This window comes from Phoca vitulina, unplaced genomic scaffold (genome assembly GCF_004348235.1).
Source record: "Phoca vitulina isolate PV1807 unplaced genomic scaffold, GSC_HSeal_1.0 scaffold93, whole genome shotgun sequence".
In the NCBI taxonomy this organism is placed as follows: Eukaryota; Metazoa; Chordata; class Mammalia; order Carnivora; family Phocidae; genus Phoca; species Phoca vitulina.
This window is the reverse complement of record NW_022589796.1, coordinates 1007211-1026990: the sequence shown is the minus strand read 5'-3', so window position 1 is coordinate 1026990 and position 19780 is coordinate 1007211. Positions and strand designations below refer to the sequence as shown.

General features: G+C 35.7%; 1 protein-coding gene across 1 annotated transcript in view; it reads left to right on the top strand.

The window, feature by feature from the left end:
• ARHGAP21 (Rho GTPase activating protein 21) overlaps window positions 1–19780 on the top strand; it is a 132734-nt gene that overhangs the window by 77585 nt on the left and 35369 nt on the right. Inside the window, 5 exon segments of the mRNA XM_032396698.1 lie at window positions 5940–6032; window positions 7561–7639; window positions 10124–10178; window positions 16274–16303; window positions 17650–19546. Of these exon segments, the coding sequence (XP_032252589.1) occupies window positions 5940–6032; window positions 7561–7639; window positions 10124–10178; window positions 16274–16303; window positions 17650–19546 (2154 nt within the window).

Genomic DNA, 19780 nt, shown 5'->3' with positions numbered 1-19780 from the left:
ATATTATGACAGTTACATTTGTAGAGATACTCCTTCAACCAGTATTTAATTATGCATTTGCAGAGTGACAAGCACCCCGGCCTCATTTATCCCTGATCCATATGTAAACCTCCTAAAAGTTTATTATCAGATGAGCACAGTAATAACGTTTATTAAATACCTACTTGTATTACACATTATATAAGCATTTTAATGGATTATCTCTCTTAATCCTCATAACAACCTTTCCAGGTGGGAATATACTACCATCATCCTCATTGTTCAGGGGAGTTAACTGGAACACAAGTGAATCATTTGTTTAAAATCACTTGGAGGTAAGGTTGCCAGATAAAATACAGGATGCCCAATTAAATTGAATTTCTGAGAGACAACTAATTTTTGCAACATTTGATAACCTTCCTTGGAAAATAAATGGCAGAGCTAGGATTTTAAACCATGTAATCTGTTTAAAAGGCCCAAGTTGTTAGCATTATCCTGGATATGGAGAATAGAAGTCACATCGACCTGGATATTCATCCAGTATTTGGATGGCAACTACTACCTACACATTATTTGTTTATTTGTCTTTTATGCATTATTTTTCTCCCAACTGATTATATTTACTAGAATGTAAAAGTGTGCTTTTTTTTTCTGATTTCAAAGTAATATTCAACTTCAAGTAAATTCATATATGCTGTCTCTGTCCTCTTGTTTAAGTCTTTACTAATTGTATGTTAAGTAACATAAAATGGAACGTGTTCTGTACCTGGTCATTTGAGCTGTTGTCATTTAGCCATTTAGATTATTCAGATTGTTGTCTTTACTTCCTTTTCTCAAATATAGAAAGATTTATCTGTATGTGCTAAAAAAGACACATTTTCCTTTTCTTTTGACAGGGTCAAGGAAATGACACTTGAATAAGGTGTTAACAGTGAAGCACGTCCTATGTGTTCTTTGAAGCATGTCCTATGTGTTCTCAAAAAAATGAGAAATTATAAAACATGGATGTAGAATTAAAAGAGGCTTTTAACTAAGAATTGCCAGGGAAGCTATCTGGCCCTGCTAGATGATAATACAGGAAAGTAAGGAATCGTTTTTCCCTGTGAATTACCACAGTTCAGGATCAGACTTTTAGTTTTGAATATCCAGAAATTACTGACTTAAAAAATTAAAGACCCAGGAAATGGAATAACACACATTTTAAATTTGATATTTTTGACTTCCAATTCCAGTAGAATATATTGAAAAGAAGACACTTTTTAAAATTATCCTTTCTTTAAAAGTTTTTAAAAAATTTTTAATTGAAGTATAGCTAACAGAATATTATATTAGTTTCAGGTGTACAACATAGTGATTTGACATTTACATACATTACGAAATGCTTGCCATGATAAGTGTGGTCACCATCTGTCACCACACAAAGTTATTACAATATTATTGACTGTATTCTCTATGCTGTATTTTTCATCCCCATGACTTACTTATTTTATAACTGGAAGTTTCTGACTCTTAATCCTCTTCACCTATTTCACCCATCCCCCAACCTCCCTCCCCTGTGGCAACAACCAGTTTATCTCTGAATTTATGTTTTCTGTTTGTTGTTATTTAGATTCCACATATAAATGAAACCATGTGGTATTTGTCTTTCTCTGACTTATAAAGAGAAGACGCTCTTTTTTTAAAATTTTTTATTTAAATTCAGTTTAGTTCACATACAGTGTATTACTAGTTTCAGAGGTAGAATTTAGTGATTCATCAGTTGCATATAGCACTCAGTGCTCATTACATCATGTGCCCTCCTTAATGCCCATCACCTAGTTACCCCATCTCCCCACCCACCTCCCCTCCAACAACACACCTCCCCTCCAACAACCCTGTTTGTTTCCTATAGGTAAGAGTCTCTTATGGTTTGTCTCCCTCTCTGTTTTCATCTCATTTTATTTTTCCTTCCCTTCCCCTATGTTCATCTGTTCTGTTTCTTAAATTCCACATATGAGTGAATCATATGATATTTGTCTCTCTCTGACTGACTTATTTTTCTCTTAGCATAATACCCTCTAGTTCTATCCACATCATTGCAAATGGCAAAATTTCATTCTTTTGATGGTTGAGTAATATTCCATTGTATATATACACTACATCTTCTTTATCCATTCATCTGTCAGTGGACATCTGAGCTCTTTCCATATTTTAGCTCTTGTGGACATTGCTGCTATAAATCTTGGAGTGCATGTGCCCTTTCAAATCACTATGTTTGTATCTTTTGGATAGTACCTAGTAGTGCAATTGCTGGGTCCTATGGTAGCTCTATTTTTAACTTTTTGAGGAACCTCCATACTGTTTTCCAGAGTGGCTGCCCCAGTGTGCATTCCAACCAGTAGTGTAAGAGGGTTCTCCTTAAGAGAAGACACTCCTTAAAATTAATGAGCCGAGTGTTTAACTCAAGATTTAGGGTCAAGGAATATGAAAATTAAAAAGCAGTATATTTTTTGGTGAAACCTGCCTATAATTAAGGGGTATCAATTTTCTGTTGTCCAGAAGGAACTGGATAATATCTAAGCAGGAATAGCAAGTCAGATTTTAGAGAAAGTTCATAAAGGAAAGTGACAACAAGAATCAAAAGTATAATTCTCAGCAGATGTGATAGTTCTTGCTGTAAGATTGGCCCCTATTTTAATCTGTTCCACCTTCATATGTTTTCAGGCATAGTGTATTGAAAGATTTGTCAATGGCAGATTGTCTCTGATTTTATAATGGCAATCACTGCAGAATTAATATTTCTTTTATAGAAATTAAAACAAAATTATTTTGGACTATGTCTGTTCTGTATAAGTGAAATTTTCAGAATTTACTGCATTGCCACCCAGCCAACTTTTAACTTTTTTATAGAATTCATTAATGTCATTTACATTTAATATTTTTAAATATAGGTACGCTATAATCACCTTTCGGACATAGTAGACTAGAAGACATTAATGAGGAAAGTGTTTCTTCTCTTTTATTATATAAATCTATTATTATATAAATCCATGAAAGCAATGACTTGATTCAATGAAACTTATTAAACCTTCAAATCTCTAGCTTAGAAAAAATAGACGATTTTCTTTAAATGCCAACTCTTGTAAATGGTGAGTTGGCTACAGAGAGACCTAGCCTGATTACCAAAAGTAATTGCATTTTAAGCGACTAATATTGAAAAGAAACTTTTTTTCTATTCATAGTAATTATAAGTGACTGTCTACTTGTATTTAATAAAGCTTGACAAATGAATAAGTAGTTAAATTATTTTTGAAGTTACTGGGAACACCATGTTTGGATTCAGACCTGGGTTCAAATCCCTACTCCACCTCTTCATAAGTTACTTAGTCTGTTTCCTCCTACTTACAATGTTAATCTTAGGATCCTAATGCCCATCTTGAAGGCTTGTTATGAGAATTAAACTAAATAACAAATTTATTCATTCATTGAATATTTATTGAATGCCTGTTCTGTACTAGGCATCATTCTAGGTACTATGGATATCAGAGAATATGACAAAAATCCCTGCTCTTCATTTTAGTGGGAGGGACAAACAACCAAAATGCAAGCAAATAAAAATGCAATTTTAAGTAGTGAGTGATACATCCTATGAAGAAAAATAAAGCCTGGCACATACAAGAAGTTTCTCCCAGCTTTTCATCATAATTTTCGAAGTAGGGCAAAGTCCTTGTCCATCTTGGTTCAACAATTAACATGTTGCTGTATTTGCTTTATCTTTCTATCCACATGTGTGTGTATCCAGGGATGTGGGTATCTAGGTTTATTTATTTCCCTCAAACCATTTGAAACTTAAGTTGCGGATATAATTACAATTATAGAAATATAATAATATAATACAGTAATATAATCATAACAGTTAGTCTCTAATTACTTTAACAAGCATCTCTTAAGAATTAGGACATTCTTGTTTACAGTAGGGATTTAACTAATATCAGTTCTCTTTTTCCTCCAAAGCTTCATGGAGAAAGCAATCATGGCTGTCTGTCATAACTAATCTGAAAAGACAAAAGGATTTATAATATTTTCATGTCATCCGAATATAGAAGGCTCTATAAAGTTTCTTTGGGAAGATATCTGATGCATATTTATAGTTTTTTAAATTAGATAATAGATACTTTGCAAGTGTGTTTTTATTAGCTTTCAAGATTTTAATTCCTAAAGACATAAAATATGGCACTAGTTTTCATTTAAGCACTATGAAGAGTGGAAATGTACATTTACTGAGGAATTACAACTGGAGTAACCAGTCATGTGCTATGCTGAGTACTTTCACATGTTATCTCATTTAGTCTTCATGGAAACTCTTTAAGAATGTAAAAATATAGAATAATTATCTCTTAATATAGAAGAAAAAGTAATAGTAAAGTAAAAATATTTGCTTAATTGCAACTGGGCTATCAGGTGGCAAAGCAAGGATTTGGATCCATATCTACTGGCTTCTAAAAACAAGCAATTTAGGGCGCCTGGGTGGCTCAGTCAGTTAAGCGTCCTACTCTTGATCTCAGCTGAGGTCTTGATCTCAGGGTTATGAGTTCAAGCCCTGTGTTGGGCTCCACGTTGGGTGTGGAGCCTAGTTAAAACAACAACAACAACAACACACACAACAAAAACTTAAAAACAAGCAAATTTCACTATATCCTGTTGCATTATAAGTGATCGAGTTAGCCATTCACTGCTTTAGAGGACTTGAGTTAGCCATTCACTACTTTAGAGGACTTCTTTCAGAGTAAATAGTTAAGTATGTAAAAGGAGCTACTGATGTATATTCCTTTTTTAAGAAATTTCTTTTGAGCCACCTTTGTGATATACCATGTTTCTGCCCAGCATTGCAATTTAATGAGTATTATTATATTATTCCCTGCATATATCTGCTTTATTTTCTCAGTCATGTTCTTTAAGAGTTAGGGCTGTGTCTCCTACTTCAGTGGTTCCCAAACATGAGTGCACATCACAGTCACCACAGTTTCTGATTCAGTAGAGCTTGAATGGAGTCCCTGCATTAGCATTTCTAACACATTCCCTAGTTATATCAATGCTGCTGGTCTGGGGACCACACTTTGAGAACCACTGTCTACCTCTTTGCCCTTCCTCCCACCACAGTCCTCATCTTGGTGCTTATCACTTAGCTTAAATGCCCTCTCATCTGGGAATCCTTCCTTGACTTCTGTTTTATTGAAACTGTTAGTTGTTCTCAAATGTCAGTGTGTATAAGAACCACCTGGGAGACTTGTTGACAAAGCAGATTTCTGATTGAACCCTGAAACATTGATTTTTAGCAAGTGCATTCAGTGTTAATGCAGGTGATCCATGGATAGCAATTTGTGAAATACTGGCTTACAGAGTTGATATGCGCTCGTCATGGCTATGACTGTATGTCGTATTTGCCTGTGATTGTTTTTTATACTGTAGTGCCATTTTTTGTTTGTATGTCTCTCTCCCACTAGAGTCCCCGAAGGAAAAGGACTGTGTCTTAGTCATAATTAAAACTTAGGGCTTAGCACAATGCAGTGTTAAAAAGCAATAGAGTGAATACTGCCTGTGTAATCTAGCTATGTGACCTTGAAGGATTTAATCTCTCCTAGCCTCAGTTTCCCCTTTCATTCAATAGTGGTAGTAACACATATGTGCTATGGAATTAGCTCTCAGGGTTTGTATAGTCTTTAGTGTAGTAATTTACATACAGAATGTTCCCACCAAATGGACACCGTTACTATTGTGGTGGTGGTTGTGTTACATAAGAAACAAAATGTTTGAATTTATGAAAACTCCTAAATTATGATTTTACCATACAAATTCAGGATATGTGTTTAGCAGTTCATTAAAAATCTTTGCTTAATTGTCTAAAATATCATTTTATATTTTGGTATTTTAATGAAATAGTGTGAAGTAAAATCATGCCTTGGGCTTTTTCTCTCCCATAGGAAAACAAAGAAATCGCTTGGAACCAATGGATACCATATTTGTTAAACAGGTTAAAGAAGGAGGACCTGCTTTTGAAGCTGGATTATGCACAGGTGCTGATATTCTTCTTTAAACAATACCTTTGAATTTCTTTTTTACTTCATTTCTTCCTTCTTCCATATTTCATTTTCCTTATTCTTTATCTCCTTCTGTATGTTTTTTTCCTGTGTCTTCACATCAGTTTTTACTATTTTTGAGACCTAGTTAGCTGTATGTTTCTTGATACCCAAATGGATGGGTTTGGACAGAAATAACTTAAAATAAATTATAAATTAGGAGCACTTTTGGTTACCACTTAGAGAGTGGACTCTTGGAGGCCCTTTTAAAAGCACCTATTTTACATACATTTAATTTTGACAAGGATTACCAAATAGCAAAATGATGAAGATATTTATTGACATAATTAAAATAATCTTGGATCTCCAAGTTCTCGAAGTGCCTTATCTGCCAGAGGTGAATTAATTAATTTGCACTGTGAAGGGTAACTTAAGTCTCTAACAACACAAGGCAAGCTCTGCTTCATCTGTAGGTATCCCTGGATGTGGTCTGGTAGCTATTCTAAAATATTTTGTGATATGTGATTTTAATAAAACCTAAGTAGAGATTTAGTTTATTTAATGCACACACTAAAATAGTTACTCTTTTGTTTTTGAACATGAAATAATTTAAAATGGGAATTAGTGAAAAACTATGTTTTACTGCCTTTTGAATAAAATGTAGTGTTTTCAGTGATAAATATTGAAAGCAGTGGATGTCATTGCTAAGATTTACGAGGATGTGCTATTTATTATCTCTTTTGTTATGGTTAACGTAAGCCTAATTCCAATCTCATTAACATATACATAATGTGTATATTGGTGTCCATATGGGATTCCATTACCTAGCTTGTATCACTTTTCATATTCTAAGCCTCACAAGGGCAGGAAGATGTAGAGATGCTGTGATAAGCACACCGAAAATACTTTTTATTTTTCTACTTTCCAATTTTTCATTATCTTTTCTTTCTCAGTCTTTTCCTTTCTGCCCTGAGTTCTTATTGGTAATCCAAATGCCCTTTTCTTTATTAAAATGAAGAACAAGTTAATATGCATAAAGTCAAAACCGTGTGCATGCCCATATTTCAGTTCTGTAATATAGCACTAATGAATAAACTAAATAGGTTGGGAAATCAGCCGGACTAACAGTAGAAGACACCAAGGTTTAATAAAAACAATCAACTATTTAAGCCTGTTGAATGATGCTTTTCTATCAGAAATGACAGGGTAGACAGAGGAATAACCAGGAGTTCTGCAACTCAGAAAACAAATGATAGGGGCATAAATAGTATAGCTATGGTCACTTGGTGACTATACCTTTTGGAGTTTCTAAATTCATCATTGTCCAGGGCTCTTAAGACATAGCTATATTTCATCAGAAGGTGTATATATTAGAATTTAGATTCATATTTGTGAAAGATACATTGAAAAACAGCAAGCAAGAATATATAAAAAATAAATACATTACTCAAGAAATATTTCAAAAGTCATCAGAAATAACCTTTTAAGGAATTCCTCATGTGTTTTTTTTCACTCTTCTTTGAAGGTGATCGAATTATAAAAGTCAATGGAGAAAGTGTTATTGGAAAGACCTATTCCCAAGTAATTGCTTTAATTCAGAACAGGTAAGATTCTCAAAATATGATTAATTTTGGCCAAAGATGGGTATTTATAAATCAGTGGAGCAAGTAGATTCAATATAGTATTGTCTATATTCTGTAATGGGATGGGGAGCTGTGGGACTTTCCCTTCAAGTGGGTAATAATTTGAGAATTGCCAAGGATGTACTACCTGATTATAGCTTACTTGGTGCTTTGCTTCGGCAAATCTATCAGATTTGTGATTAAAGTCCTTTAGAATCTAAAAGCAACACATTTTAGATTTACTGTAAGTTCCTCACTTTAGTTTGAAATGACAATGAAATTTATAATTTGTTTATAATAAAAATATAAATAAATGCATATATAATTTATTTTAAAACCTCTTACTCAGATATCTTTAAATACCTTATTGAATAATACTCTTGGCTCAAATTTATTCATTTGTTTTAACAAAGACAGCAAAAAATTCTCTTTGAATTCATCTGTCTGCCTATGTTCTACAGAGTGATGCATTTTGAGTTCTCAAGGCAAATAAATATGTACAGAGTAACTGTGAGACCTTAAAGATAACTTAGTCCTACTGTCTTTCTGTCTACCACACACCTAGAAAATTTTTCTTAATTATAAATAAAGAAATTGAAAGCCAAAGTGGTTACCATATTGAAGTCCTGCCAAGAGCAGGCAATGACTGGAGTCCCATTGTCCAGATCATCCCTTTGTAATTAAACTGAAGTTCATTATTTTCTGAAGACTTTTATCAAGTTCCTGTAACTATGTCTAAAGCAGTTCATGCTATAATCTAAGTTACTTACACTAATGCCCTAATGCATTGTCATTTTTACAATTAGATGATGTGATTGTGATTTATTGCTGAGTATTCTTCTTACTGTTTTATTATATAATGAAATTCTTAGAGAAAGCAAATCTTAAATCTTGCCTCTAATGTTGGATTCTAGGTGTTCCTGACAGTGATCCCTATTTGATCTTAAGTATTGGAGAGAACAGGGGACTGGTGAAGAATTCAGAGCCACTCCAGAGGCAGTGGGGAGATCACCTAAATTTTTATTCCCTTAAAATAATTTAGATCATCATAGATACACCGATATGTTTATCAACCTGTAATTTAAGGATTTTTTTAGTGTATTTGTTAACATCTCTTCTTGAAAAACAGTATTTTCCCAAGTAACCATAACTTAATCTTTGTTTTCCTCAAAATCCACATTAATTTTTTTGTTACTGGTGCAGTTTATCTCTTGGAGTAATAACACTTGGGAATGACAGTCTTGATTTTTCAGCTGATAAAGCAATTTGAAAAATAGAGAAATACTGTTTTTTCATCATCTTATTTTCTTTTAAAAAATTGTGTTCCTTTTGTCTGCAGTTGGTAGCAAATGGATAATGCAGCACAAAGCCATTGAGATTCTGCAGTGTATTAATGTAAAAATGTATCCTTGCAGAAGAATTTATCTAAACATCAGTATGTATTTTCTACCAACTCTAAATATTGAAATACAAGTACCTACATATTTTATTAATAAAATTTATTTGAACCTGTGGTTCTTACGGTTTACTATTCTGAGCATTTATGAACCTGATAATAAGGTTCAAATCTAACAAAAAGTGACACCAGTAAAATTATTAGGTTTTGTTTTCTTTTTTTGTTGTTTGTTTCTTAATCTCTTGATTGTATTGGGGGAAGAAGAAATCTGATATTGTTAGGTTAGATACTGAATCACTTGATGGGGATAGTCCACTATCCTTGCCTTTTCTAAATGTAACTCCAGATCACAAGACTCAGCATAATTTATCCCTTTGTACTTTTTTAAACTTAGAGAAACTTCTCTATCATTTTTAACAGGACATTTATAGTACCAAAATAAAGTGAGACTTTGAGCTATTTCTGTAAAGGCTCTAAAATTAAATCAGAGAAGAAAGCAAATAGTTGAGATGCTATATAGTTTATAAAAATGAGTCATTTTGATAGTTGTGCTGGTGAACTCCGATTTCCTTCACTTCTGAGGCCAAGAGGGAATATTTCAAAACTTAGATGTTTAATATTACTTAAAATGTTAAATTTGAGCGTTCTTCGGTTATTTTCATGTGAATGTATTTTTAACTTGATAAATAGTGAAAATATGTGGTAAAAATTTATAATTTTTTCTGTGACCTGAATTAAAATAATAAATAAATATATACTGAAGAGTTTGTTCCAGGAGTATAATACAAGTAATATACTTCATGTTCCTAAATTAGAAATATGTTATAAAGAAGACTTGCCTGATTATGAATAGCTCAAACATATGTCAGGATGCCTTCTTTCATTCATAATTAGCTTTATATATAAAAGTGACTTCTTAATGATTTGGGCTTGAAAAGTAAAGATTAAAAAAAAACAAAAATTAAACTCATAAACAAATTTAAAAAACATTTCTGAGCTAACTATCTTTCTTTTATGTCTTTTTGATACACTTTCACCTCCGCTAAAAGAATTTTTATATTCAATTTCAGTGATACAACATTGGAACTTAGTGTTATGCCAAAAGATGAAGACATTCTCCAAGTGGTAAGATTTATTTACTCAAATATGCATTGTTCTGTAGTCTCGAATGTTAATAAAGATCCTTTAAAGATGGAGGGGGACTGCATATAAGATTCTGGGGGCAAAAAGCCCCCACTGGTTCATTTAGCAGAGCCTGGGATTCTTGACATTTTACCAAAAGACAAATAAACAAACAAAAAAACTATTTGTCAGTTTTCACAGTTAAGTGACATAAGAGTATTTTATGGATTTGACAGTGAACTTCTGTTGTTGCCATTTAGAATGAGATTCCTAAAGAGTTTGCCCCGATGTTGCATCCTAGGTAGTCCTTTGGCCAGAAGCCAAAGCTCAGGGTACAAGTGTATATCCCCAGGAATTAGAATCTTTTTTTTTCTTATGAGAACAGAAATTTTATGAAAGCCATTTCTTAATTTTTCAATATGTATGACTGTAAATTAACCCACCAAGCAGTTTTGGAACAGTATCAATTCATTCTATTAGAAGTAAGGTTCACAGTGAATGGAGTCTATACCTTAAGGGAGAAATATGTCAGGGTCTTCAAGAGGAGATGAAACTATATTGAAGACTTTAGCATTTAGCTTAAAATTTTCCCTCATTTTTAGAAAGAAAATGAATAGAATCCTTTATTCCTTTGTTGAGCTTAAACATTGCTGAAAGTAAAAAGAAGGTAACATATATAAATTTCATTCAAGAAAATAATACTTTTCCTCAGTTGACATTGTAGTTTAGTAGAATAAGACAGCATGAGCAAAACTTTTCAAGTAACACATGAAAGCTGACCACTCGATCTAAGAAATGGCAGTAGCCACTGAAAGTTGTATTTTTTTAAATTCTTTTTAGCAAATAATTGTTGTGTTTTGTTTTTTAATTCGAGTACAACAGGAAACTCATGGAATCTTTGTGGTTGGAATGGAAATGGTAGTCATGTTTTTCATTTGTAAGGCATTAGTTTGAATTTAATTCAACATAAGTCCTAAGTAATCTTCTGTAAACATTTTTTTCACAGAAATATCACTAAAGCTGATCCTCATGATTCAGTGTATTCATGTAAAGTATAATTAACTGAAATCCATGGAGATCCACCTTGTGTTTTCAAAGCATGTGGATTTTATTTAGGAATGGCTTTTTAGTGCTAACAGATTACCCTTCTTAAGTACACAGTTGTTTTGGCATTGGGGCGTCTCAACAAGGAAGGTACAACTCTCCGGGGTAGTTTTCCTAGGCATAGAGAGCTAGTTGTAGAGTACCTGCCCTGGTAATTGAGCGGTTGCCATCACTGCCCGCTGTGTGGTTGATGAAGAGCAGCGGCCCTGGAAACAATCATTGTCTCATTTCATGATCAGTGGGAAAGAAGGTTAATTCGTCTGTCATGTTATAGTTTAGTTAAGATACGTATATTTAAAACAAAGGCAAAATACAAAGTGTTGCAAACACAGGAAAAAATCGGCTCACTCGAGTGGCATGAGCACACAGATCTTCAGAGTTCATTGGTAAAGGATTCTAGTAAAATTGTAACAAAATTTGCTTTTCAAACATGTTGTTTGAATTACTTTAAACTTAAGAGATTACAAGCATATGCCCTTAATGATAAAAGAAAACCTCGCTTTTAAACCCAGCCTTCATTCATATTTGAATGCACTATAATTCATGAGACAGTCAAAGGAGTGTATATAATTAATGCCTACTATGCATTGTTCCTAAAGGACATTAGGACCTGGCAACTTCTTTTCTGCATCAATGTTTTTAGCTGGGACATCTGTGAGTGTCATTTTTTAAAGCTATTATAAAACACAAAGAGAATGTGGGAATTCCAAAACCATATGCAGAAATTCTTCGCTCTAACAGATTCTAGGGTTAAAATGTTCTGTAAGGGCCTTAAGTATTTATGTTGGTCTGTTACCCATAGTATATGCTTTTAAAGGCATAGACTGTGAGGTTGAATATTCATTGTAAAGAAAAAGTAAACATGAACATTTTTACAGCCATTGTAAAAATTATTTACCCAAGTGGAGGCTTCTCGTAGTTTGTATGTGTTTAGTCTGGGCAATGGCGAGACCATGTGTCCATGGACTTTTCTTTTCCTGAGTGATGTATGCACCAAACTGTTCTAGAGGTGCTCAGCTTGTCCTTGAGAGGTGACATGGAGAATTTAATTTGGTTTAAAGTTTGACTCATGTAAGGATAAGTATATAATAATAAATTTCTAATTACAGATGATAGTGATAAAATATTGAAAAACATGAAGTAAAATTAAGAATAATTCATTATGGTACTAAACTAGTGCTGGTAATAGTGCTCCTGTACTTGGCAGCTTCATTTGCTAAACCAACATATATTTTCTAGATTAACAATGTGAGTAGTGTTACATTCATTTTTAGTCATTTTTGACAGTATTTTATAACAATATTTTAGGCTCTGATATCTTAGACAGTTTCATGTTTTTAAGGTATTATTACAAAATAAAAAATACTTTCTGTTCCATTTTCAAAGAAACAGAATGGTTTCCTCACCCTTTCAAATGTTGGCTGTGCATGAATGAAATAGCCACCATCTTGGGGCGCCTGGGTGGCTCAGGGGGTTAAGCGTCTGCCTTCGGCTCAGCTCATGATCTCAGGGTCCTGGGATCGAGTCCCATGTCAGGCTCCCTGCTCAGCGGGGAGTCTGCTTCTCCCTTTGCCCTTCTCCCCCGCTCCCTCATGCTCTCTCTCTCGCTCTCTCTCTGTCTGAAATAAGTAAATAAAATCTTTAAAAAAAATAGCCACCACCCATCAAGTCACCCAAAGAGTGATGCTGACTAAAGAAAACCCTTCCTCGAATGGGCTCACGATAGAAGAAGATGTGGCCGTTCTTTTCAGTGGATGCATCACGGTATTTTGTTAAGCAACTGGCTCAATGGACTCAAAGTTGAATTTTCAGTTGATGAATTCTGAGAGCTGTAGAGATTGTTGGGTGTGTCTAGTGTTTGGCCGGGGCACTCTGCACCTCCTTTGTGCTGTTCTGTGTCAAACACAGCAAGGCTAAACAGCTTTTCTAGGATGACAGGGAAGAAGGCAGTGGCACCTGGACTTGACCCGAGGCGGGTCTGAGAGTAAAGCCTGTACTTTCAACCAGACCACAGTCCTTTACTGCCGTCGGGTGCAGATGAGGAGTTAAGTGCCTTAGCCCAGTCACCCTGTTAGTGTCAGAGCTGTTGTTCTAACTCATCTCTGGACTCTTGAGTCCAGTGTTCTGCCACTCTGTGAATATGTTACATAAATTGGAAAATGTAATTTGATCAAAGTTTTTCTTTAGATTTATTAGAATTACTTTCAAAATAATTATTTAATATGTTCCATAATCAGTATAATATTGTATTTAAAATTAGGTCGCCATTTGTCGAGTGTGCATGAAGGTGATCCTGCCTAGAGTAGGGAAGCAAGAGTAGGAATTCTGGAGGGTTCTTTCATGTTTTGTGAGTTTGCATTTACTTTGTTCTTTTTCAAAATCAATTTTTAAATAATTATAAGAACAGTTACATGCTTGATAGAAAAGTTACAAATAATTTAGAAAGCTATAAAGTAGGCATACCATCCCCTTTTCCCACACCCCTCTGTGTCATGTTTGGCATGTATTTTATTATACCGACAGACATGTAATTATTTTTTATTTTATCATAAGTAATGGTATTAAATTAATGGGTCATCCTGTTAAAGGTGAAATGGTAGGGAGGAATTTCAATCTCACCAACTTAGTTATTCTGCACGGTCTTTTTTGTGGGGTTTTTTGTTTTTACCCTTTATTAGACAATAATTATGTAATAATAATAGTATTATAATAGTAATAGGCATGGTAATAGTGATTTTGATGCAACTCTACTAAAACTAAACTGGAAGATTATTTTAGGATTAAATTACTGTTAGATACTATACATACAATCAAGATCCAGACTGTTAATATTAAATTTTATTTAATTTGCTCTTTACAATTTTAATTGCAAATGCAGAATTCTTTTTTTTGTTTTTTAGAAAGAAAGTATGTGAGTGGGGAGGCAGGGGGGCAGAGGGAGAGCGTGAATCTTAAGCAGGCTCCACACCCAGTGGAGCCCCACCCGGGACTCCATCTCACCATTCTGAGATGATGACCTGAGCCGAAATCAAGAGTCAGACTTATTTTTTTTTAAAGATTTTATTTATTTATTTTTTTTAAAGATTTTATTTATTTATTTGACGGAGAGAGACACAGCGAGAGAGGGAACACAAGCAGGGGGAGTGGGAGAGGGAGAGGCAGGCTTCCCGCTGAGTGGGGAGCCCGATGCGGGGCTTGATCCCAGGACCCTGGGATCATGACCTGAGCCGAAGGCAGACGCTTTAACGACTGAGCCACCCAGGCGCCCCAAGATTTTATTTATTTTTAGAGAGAGAGAGTGAGCAAGAGCAGGGGGGAGGTACAGAGGGAGAGAGAGATTCTCAAGCAGACTCTGCGCTGAGTGCAGAGCCCAGCTCAGGGCTCGATCTCACAACTCCAGACGAAACCAAGAGTCGGTCTCCCAACCGACTACACCACCCAGGTGCCCTGAGAATGAGGAATTTTTAAATAATTAGATAAGCAAGCTTTTTTAGTGTTCATGAACTCTGAGAACATGTAAGGAAATTCAGTAATGCTCTTGAATGAATTCATGTTTTATTCATCTCAAGTATATCTGCTTACGTTAGACAACAGTACTGTCTGCGTAGGATATTCTGTTTAGTCTGCTGTTAATGCATGGTCCATGTGTATGTATGTATGTGAGCACCCATTGAGCATAACTTTACTCAGAAGTGGGGCCCCATGAATATGGGCCATTTAGTATTTAGAGCTGTTACATAGGGATCTTAGAGATGCTTGAAGTATGTCAGATATTTTTTTCAAGTTTTTCATAGTTCCTGTCATACATATACTTTTATTATCCCCAAATTTGAATAAAAGAGGTATCTCTAAATTATTAGTTCTAAAACAGTACTTCCCAGCAGAAATTTCTAGTTGTATTAAAACCCCTTCGAAAAAAATGGGTTCTATGGCCGAATAAGCTTGTCATTTCCCTTTAAATCTTACAACCTACGTGAATGTAGTAGAGGTTTTGAGAAGTCAGGAAGCCTGCCAATCAGCTCTTCGCTACATCATTGAGCATAGAGAATGCTCTCTTCCTCCTCCCTTTTGGGCGATGCTTAATAAAACTGCACAAACACACTGTGGGAAATGCTGTACCAGAGTGTTCACTCATCCAGACACAATCTTCCTGCTGTGGAAAAGTCTTGGTGTGAATATAATCAGCATCAAAAAGATAGTCTTGTTATGTCAGTGGCATGTAACCCAACATGTATATTTTGACTGACTGTATTCGTGCCGTAAAAATATTATGGCATGCATGTTTTCTTTTATCTACTCATTCAGCTTTTCCACCGCATTCTGGCTTATGTTTTACAGTATTCAGTATAAGTTTTAAAGAATTCCTCTGGAAGTAATATTTTTATGTCCATTCAGTCATCATTTTCTTAAGCCAGTAACACAGGACAAAAGGTACAGGAAAAGATCTTAATTTTTGAGTGAAACATATTTAATCGAACAGTCATCCTTTCTCTCCAAATCATAGTGTAAAGACGGTTCCATTCAGCTGACAGCTTGTGGCTGTGCTCTGATTTACAGGGGAAGGAGGAGGTTGTACTATTTTAAATGCATAATAGAGCATTCGGTTCGTCATCTGGAAGCAGAGATGGAAGAAGCTCAGGGGAAATGAGAGACATCAATGTTGCTCTTGTGGAAGGGAAGCTTTGGGGCACATCATCAGACAGCAGTGCAGAGTGAGGAAAATAGCCATTAGGAAAGCCTGTCACCAGATGTATTTTGCTTTCAGAAATGGTAGACAGCCCAAATAAGAACCAGATAAAAGCCCGAGAAAAAGATGCTCAGAAGAATACTGAAGTTATTCTTTATGCTCCACTGCCCTTTACTTCTCTTGGTACCTTCCAGAGAAATCAGTATAGATGTATTTTTAGCTTGCTGTTTCCAGTATCAATATGACAACATGATTCTGTCTTTATATCAGTAAGCAGCTTCTACTATGTTTTCCTATTTTCTGCTAGCTACAGTTTACAAAGGATGTCACAGCTCTGGTAAGAAATGCACAGAAGCCATTTCCTTGCTTTTTAAGTTCTGTTCTATAGAGATTTGTAATAAGCCAACCTATTAAAACTATAAGTTTGCTTAGAGAAACCCCTCCATAATGTGATGTTAATCTTACTAATTTGCAGACTGTGTTTGTGATACCTGATTTTCTTTATTTTTTGTTCTCATGTTTGGTTTCTTTTGAATCCTGTGCATAACTGGTGTTAAAACATAACATCTACCTCTATGTGGATTTTATTTATTTATTTATTTATTTTTTAAGTATCTCACCCCCTCTTTCCCTGGTACTTTGCTGATATGTTTGTGGCTGCACTTGAGCTTTGCAGGCTGTCTAATGCAAAGACAGGATATGATGATAGATGTGAATTAAGCTTGTTTTGATTAGGGGAGGATATGTAACATGATACCACACCTCACTGTCTCAGATGCTGACATTGTCCTCATTTACTATCAATTAGTTCTGTTTTATTGCGTCTCTGTCTTTAATTTCAGTTATTTTGAAGTTTTGAAATACATTGCTAGATAGTTTCATAAATAATGGATAAAAAAGAATTTGAGCTGCATGCCTGCCTGTTAGTTATAGAGAAATGTCTCCTCCTGATAAGTAAAAGAGACCAAATAAATTTGTGCAATATAATTTTGCATTAGCTTAAAATAAAAAATAAAAATTATATACAGCAAGATGAATTACTTTTTTTCATATTTTCATGCCTTTAATTTTCATGCTCAATTTAAACATGCATGTTTTCTCTTATTTTTAAATATTAAAATATTTAGCATGGCTTAGGACTTAATTTATCAAAATGGCTTAGTTTTAAGGACTCAGTAATCATTAATTGACAAGACACTGCTCAATATGTCACATTTAATTTATGCCAGCAGTAGCGCTTGCAGTAAAAATGTATTTGGTTAAGATTTTTAATATCTTCACCTTCACTCTGGCAGAAGATCAAAATGTTCTTTTGCTGGGATTTATCAGGCAGCCATTTAACCTGTCAAATGCTGAAAGATCATAAAACTTGAATGGGGAAGATTTAGAAGCGTCAAAGCTATCTCTAATTGGCTGGGGGAAAAACTGGTGTGTTTCAATCCTTTGAGAAAACAGGCAGTTGTAATTTATTTCTGTTGCAAATTCTACAGTGTATTTGATTTCTGAAAGACTAGCCCTTTTCTAAACGTGTGGAGCATCCTTATGTTGTGTTTGCATGCTTGTTTTAGCGAATGTCATTTAGGAATCAGGTAGGGCACAGTAAAAAAACAGCAGTCCATTTCAAGAATGGAAATTGTTCTTCTTATGACTCTCAAATGACACTTTTTTCTGCTTTCCACGTAGGCGTATTCTCAAGATGCCTATCTGAAAGGCAACGAAGCCTACAGTGGTAATGCCCGCAATATCCCCGAACCTCCACCAGTTTGCTACCCCTGGCTGCCATCTGCCCCTTCAGCCATGGCACAGCCAGTTGAAATATCTCCTCCAGATTCATCATCGAGCAAACAGCAGACCAGTACCCCAGTCCTGACGCAACCGGGCAGGGCCTATAGAATGGAAATCCAAGTGCCTCCGTCACCAACAGATGTTGCGAAGTCCAACACGGCAGTGTGTGTTTGCAATGAAAGTGTAAGGACTGTCATTGTACCTTCTGAGAAGGTTGTAGATTTGTTAACTAATAGAAACAACCATACAGTTCCTTCACATAGAACCGAAGAGGTGAGGTATGGCATCAACGAGCAGACCTCTTTGAAAACAGTGTCAAGAACCACACCACCATCATCCTCGATTCCCGCTGCCCATCTAATTCATCAGATTGCAGGCTCCAGGTCATTGGAACCTTCGGGAATTTTACTTAAATCTGGCAATTACAGTGGACATTCGGAGGGAATCTCAAGCAGTAGACCACAGGCTGTGGATTCGCCTTCCGTATCTGTTAATCACTATTCTCCGAATTCCCATCAGCACATAGACTGGAAAAACTATAAAACTTACAAAGAGTATATTGATAACAGACGATTGCACATAGGTTGTCGGACAATTCAAGAAAGACTAGATAGTTTAAGAGCAGCATCTCAGAGCACAACAGATTATAACCAGGTGGTACCAAACCGCACTACTTTGCAGGTACGACGTCGAAGCACCTCTCACGATCGAGTGCCCCAGTCTGTTCAGATCCGGCAGCGCAGTGTGTCCCAGGAGAGACTGGAGGATTCTGTGTTAATGAAGTATTGTCCACGAAGTGCATCTCAAGGAGCACTGACCTCTCCACCTGTTAGTTTTAGCAATCATAGAACTCGTTCCTGGGATTATATCGAGGGACAGGGTGAAACCTTAGAAAACGTCAGTTCTGAGAGTCAAATACCTGATTCAAATGGAGAACGAAAGCAGACCTACAAGTGGAGTGGATTTACTGAACAGGATGATAGACGAGGGATATATGAAAGACCTAGGCAGCAAGAAATTCACAAGTCTTTTCGAGGTTCAAATTTTACCGTGGCTCCGAGCGTTGTTAATTCCGATAATAGGCAAGTGCCTGGCAGAGGAGTGGGATCTGTGTCTCAGTTTAAAAAAGTGCCACCAGATCTAAAAACACTGCAGTCCAGCAGAAACTTTCCAACCACTTGTGGAATGTCACTGCCTCGAGGTGTTTCGCAAGACAGGTCACCTCTTGTGAAAGTCCGAAGTAATTCTCTGAAAGCGCCTTCTACACATGTCACAAAACCATCATTTAGCCAGAACTCATTTGTTTCTGTCAAAGACCAAAGACCGGTAAATCACTTGCATCAAAACAGCCTGTTGAATCAGCAGACATGGCTAAGAACCGAAAGTGCCCCTGATCACCAGGTGGAGACTGGGAAACCCCCCTCTTTATCTGGAGCTCCTGTCAAGCCTGGCCCTCAGACGACTGACAACTCTGGCGCTTCGGATTTAGAATTATCCGTCACTCAGAGAAATCACGACTTAAATCTACGAGAGGCTGAAATTCAGGAGTCAGATACTTTAGATAATAGAGAAACTGTCGTCCTAAGAGAAAAACCTCCATCCGGTCGCCAGACACCACAGCCTTTAAGGCATCAGTCTTACATCTTGGCCGTAAATGACCAGGAGACTGGATCAGACACCACCTGCTGGCTGCCCAATGATGCGCGCCGAGAGGTCCATATAAAACGGATGGAGGAAAGGAAGGCCTCAAGTACCAGTCCACCTGGGGATTCCTTGGCATCCATCCCCTTTATAGGTGAGCTCATGTGTCGTCAGTGGCTACTGTGTCAAATATGTTACAAATCTTTCCAGTAAGGTATTATTTTTAGTGGCAACAGGCACAAAAATTTTACACTGATCTTAAAACATTTGTCCTCAATTTCCTGAACTGGGCTAAAGCCAGAGCTGTAAGCTTTTACCCTCAAAGATTATTTCAAGTGACAGTTTTCCTTTTTTATTTTAATGTTAGGTACTCAGTGCCTTTCTTTTC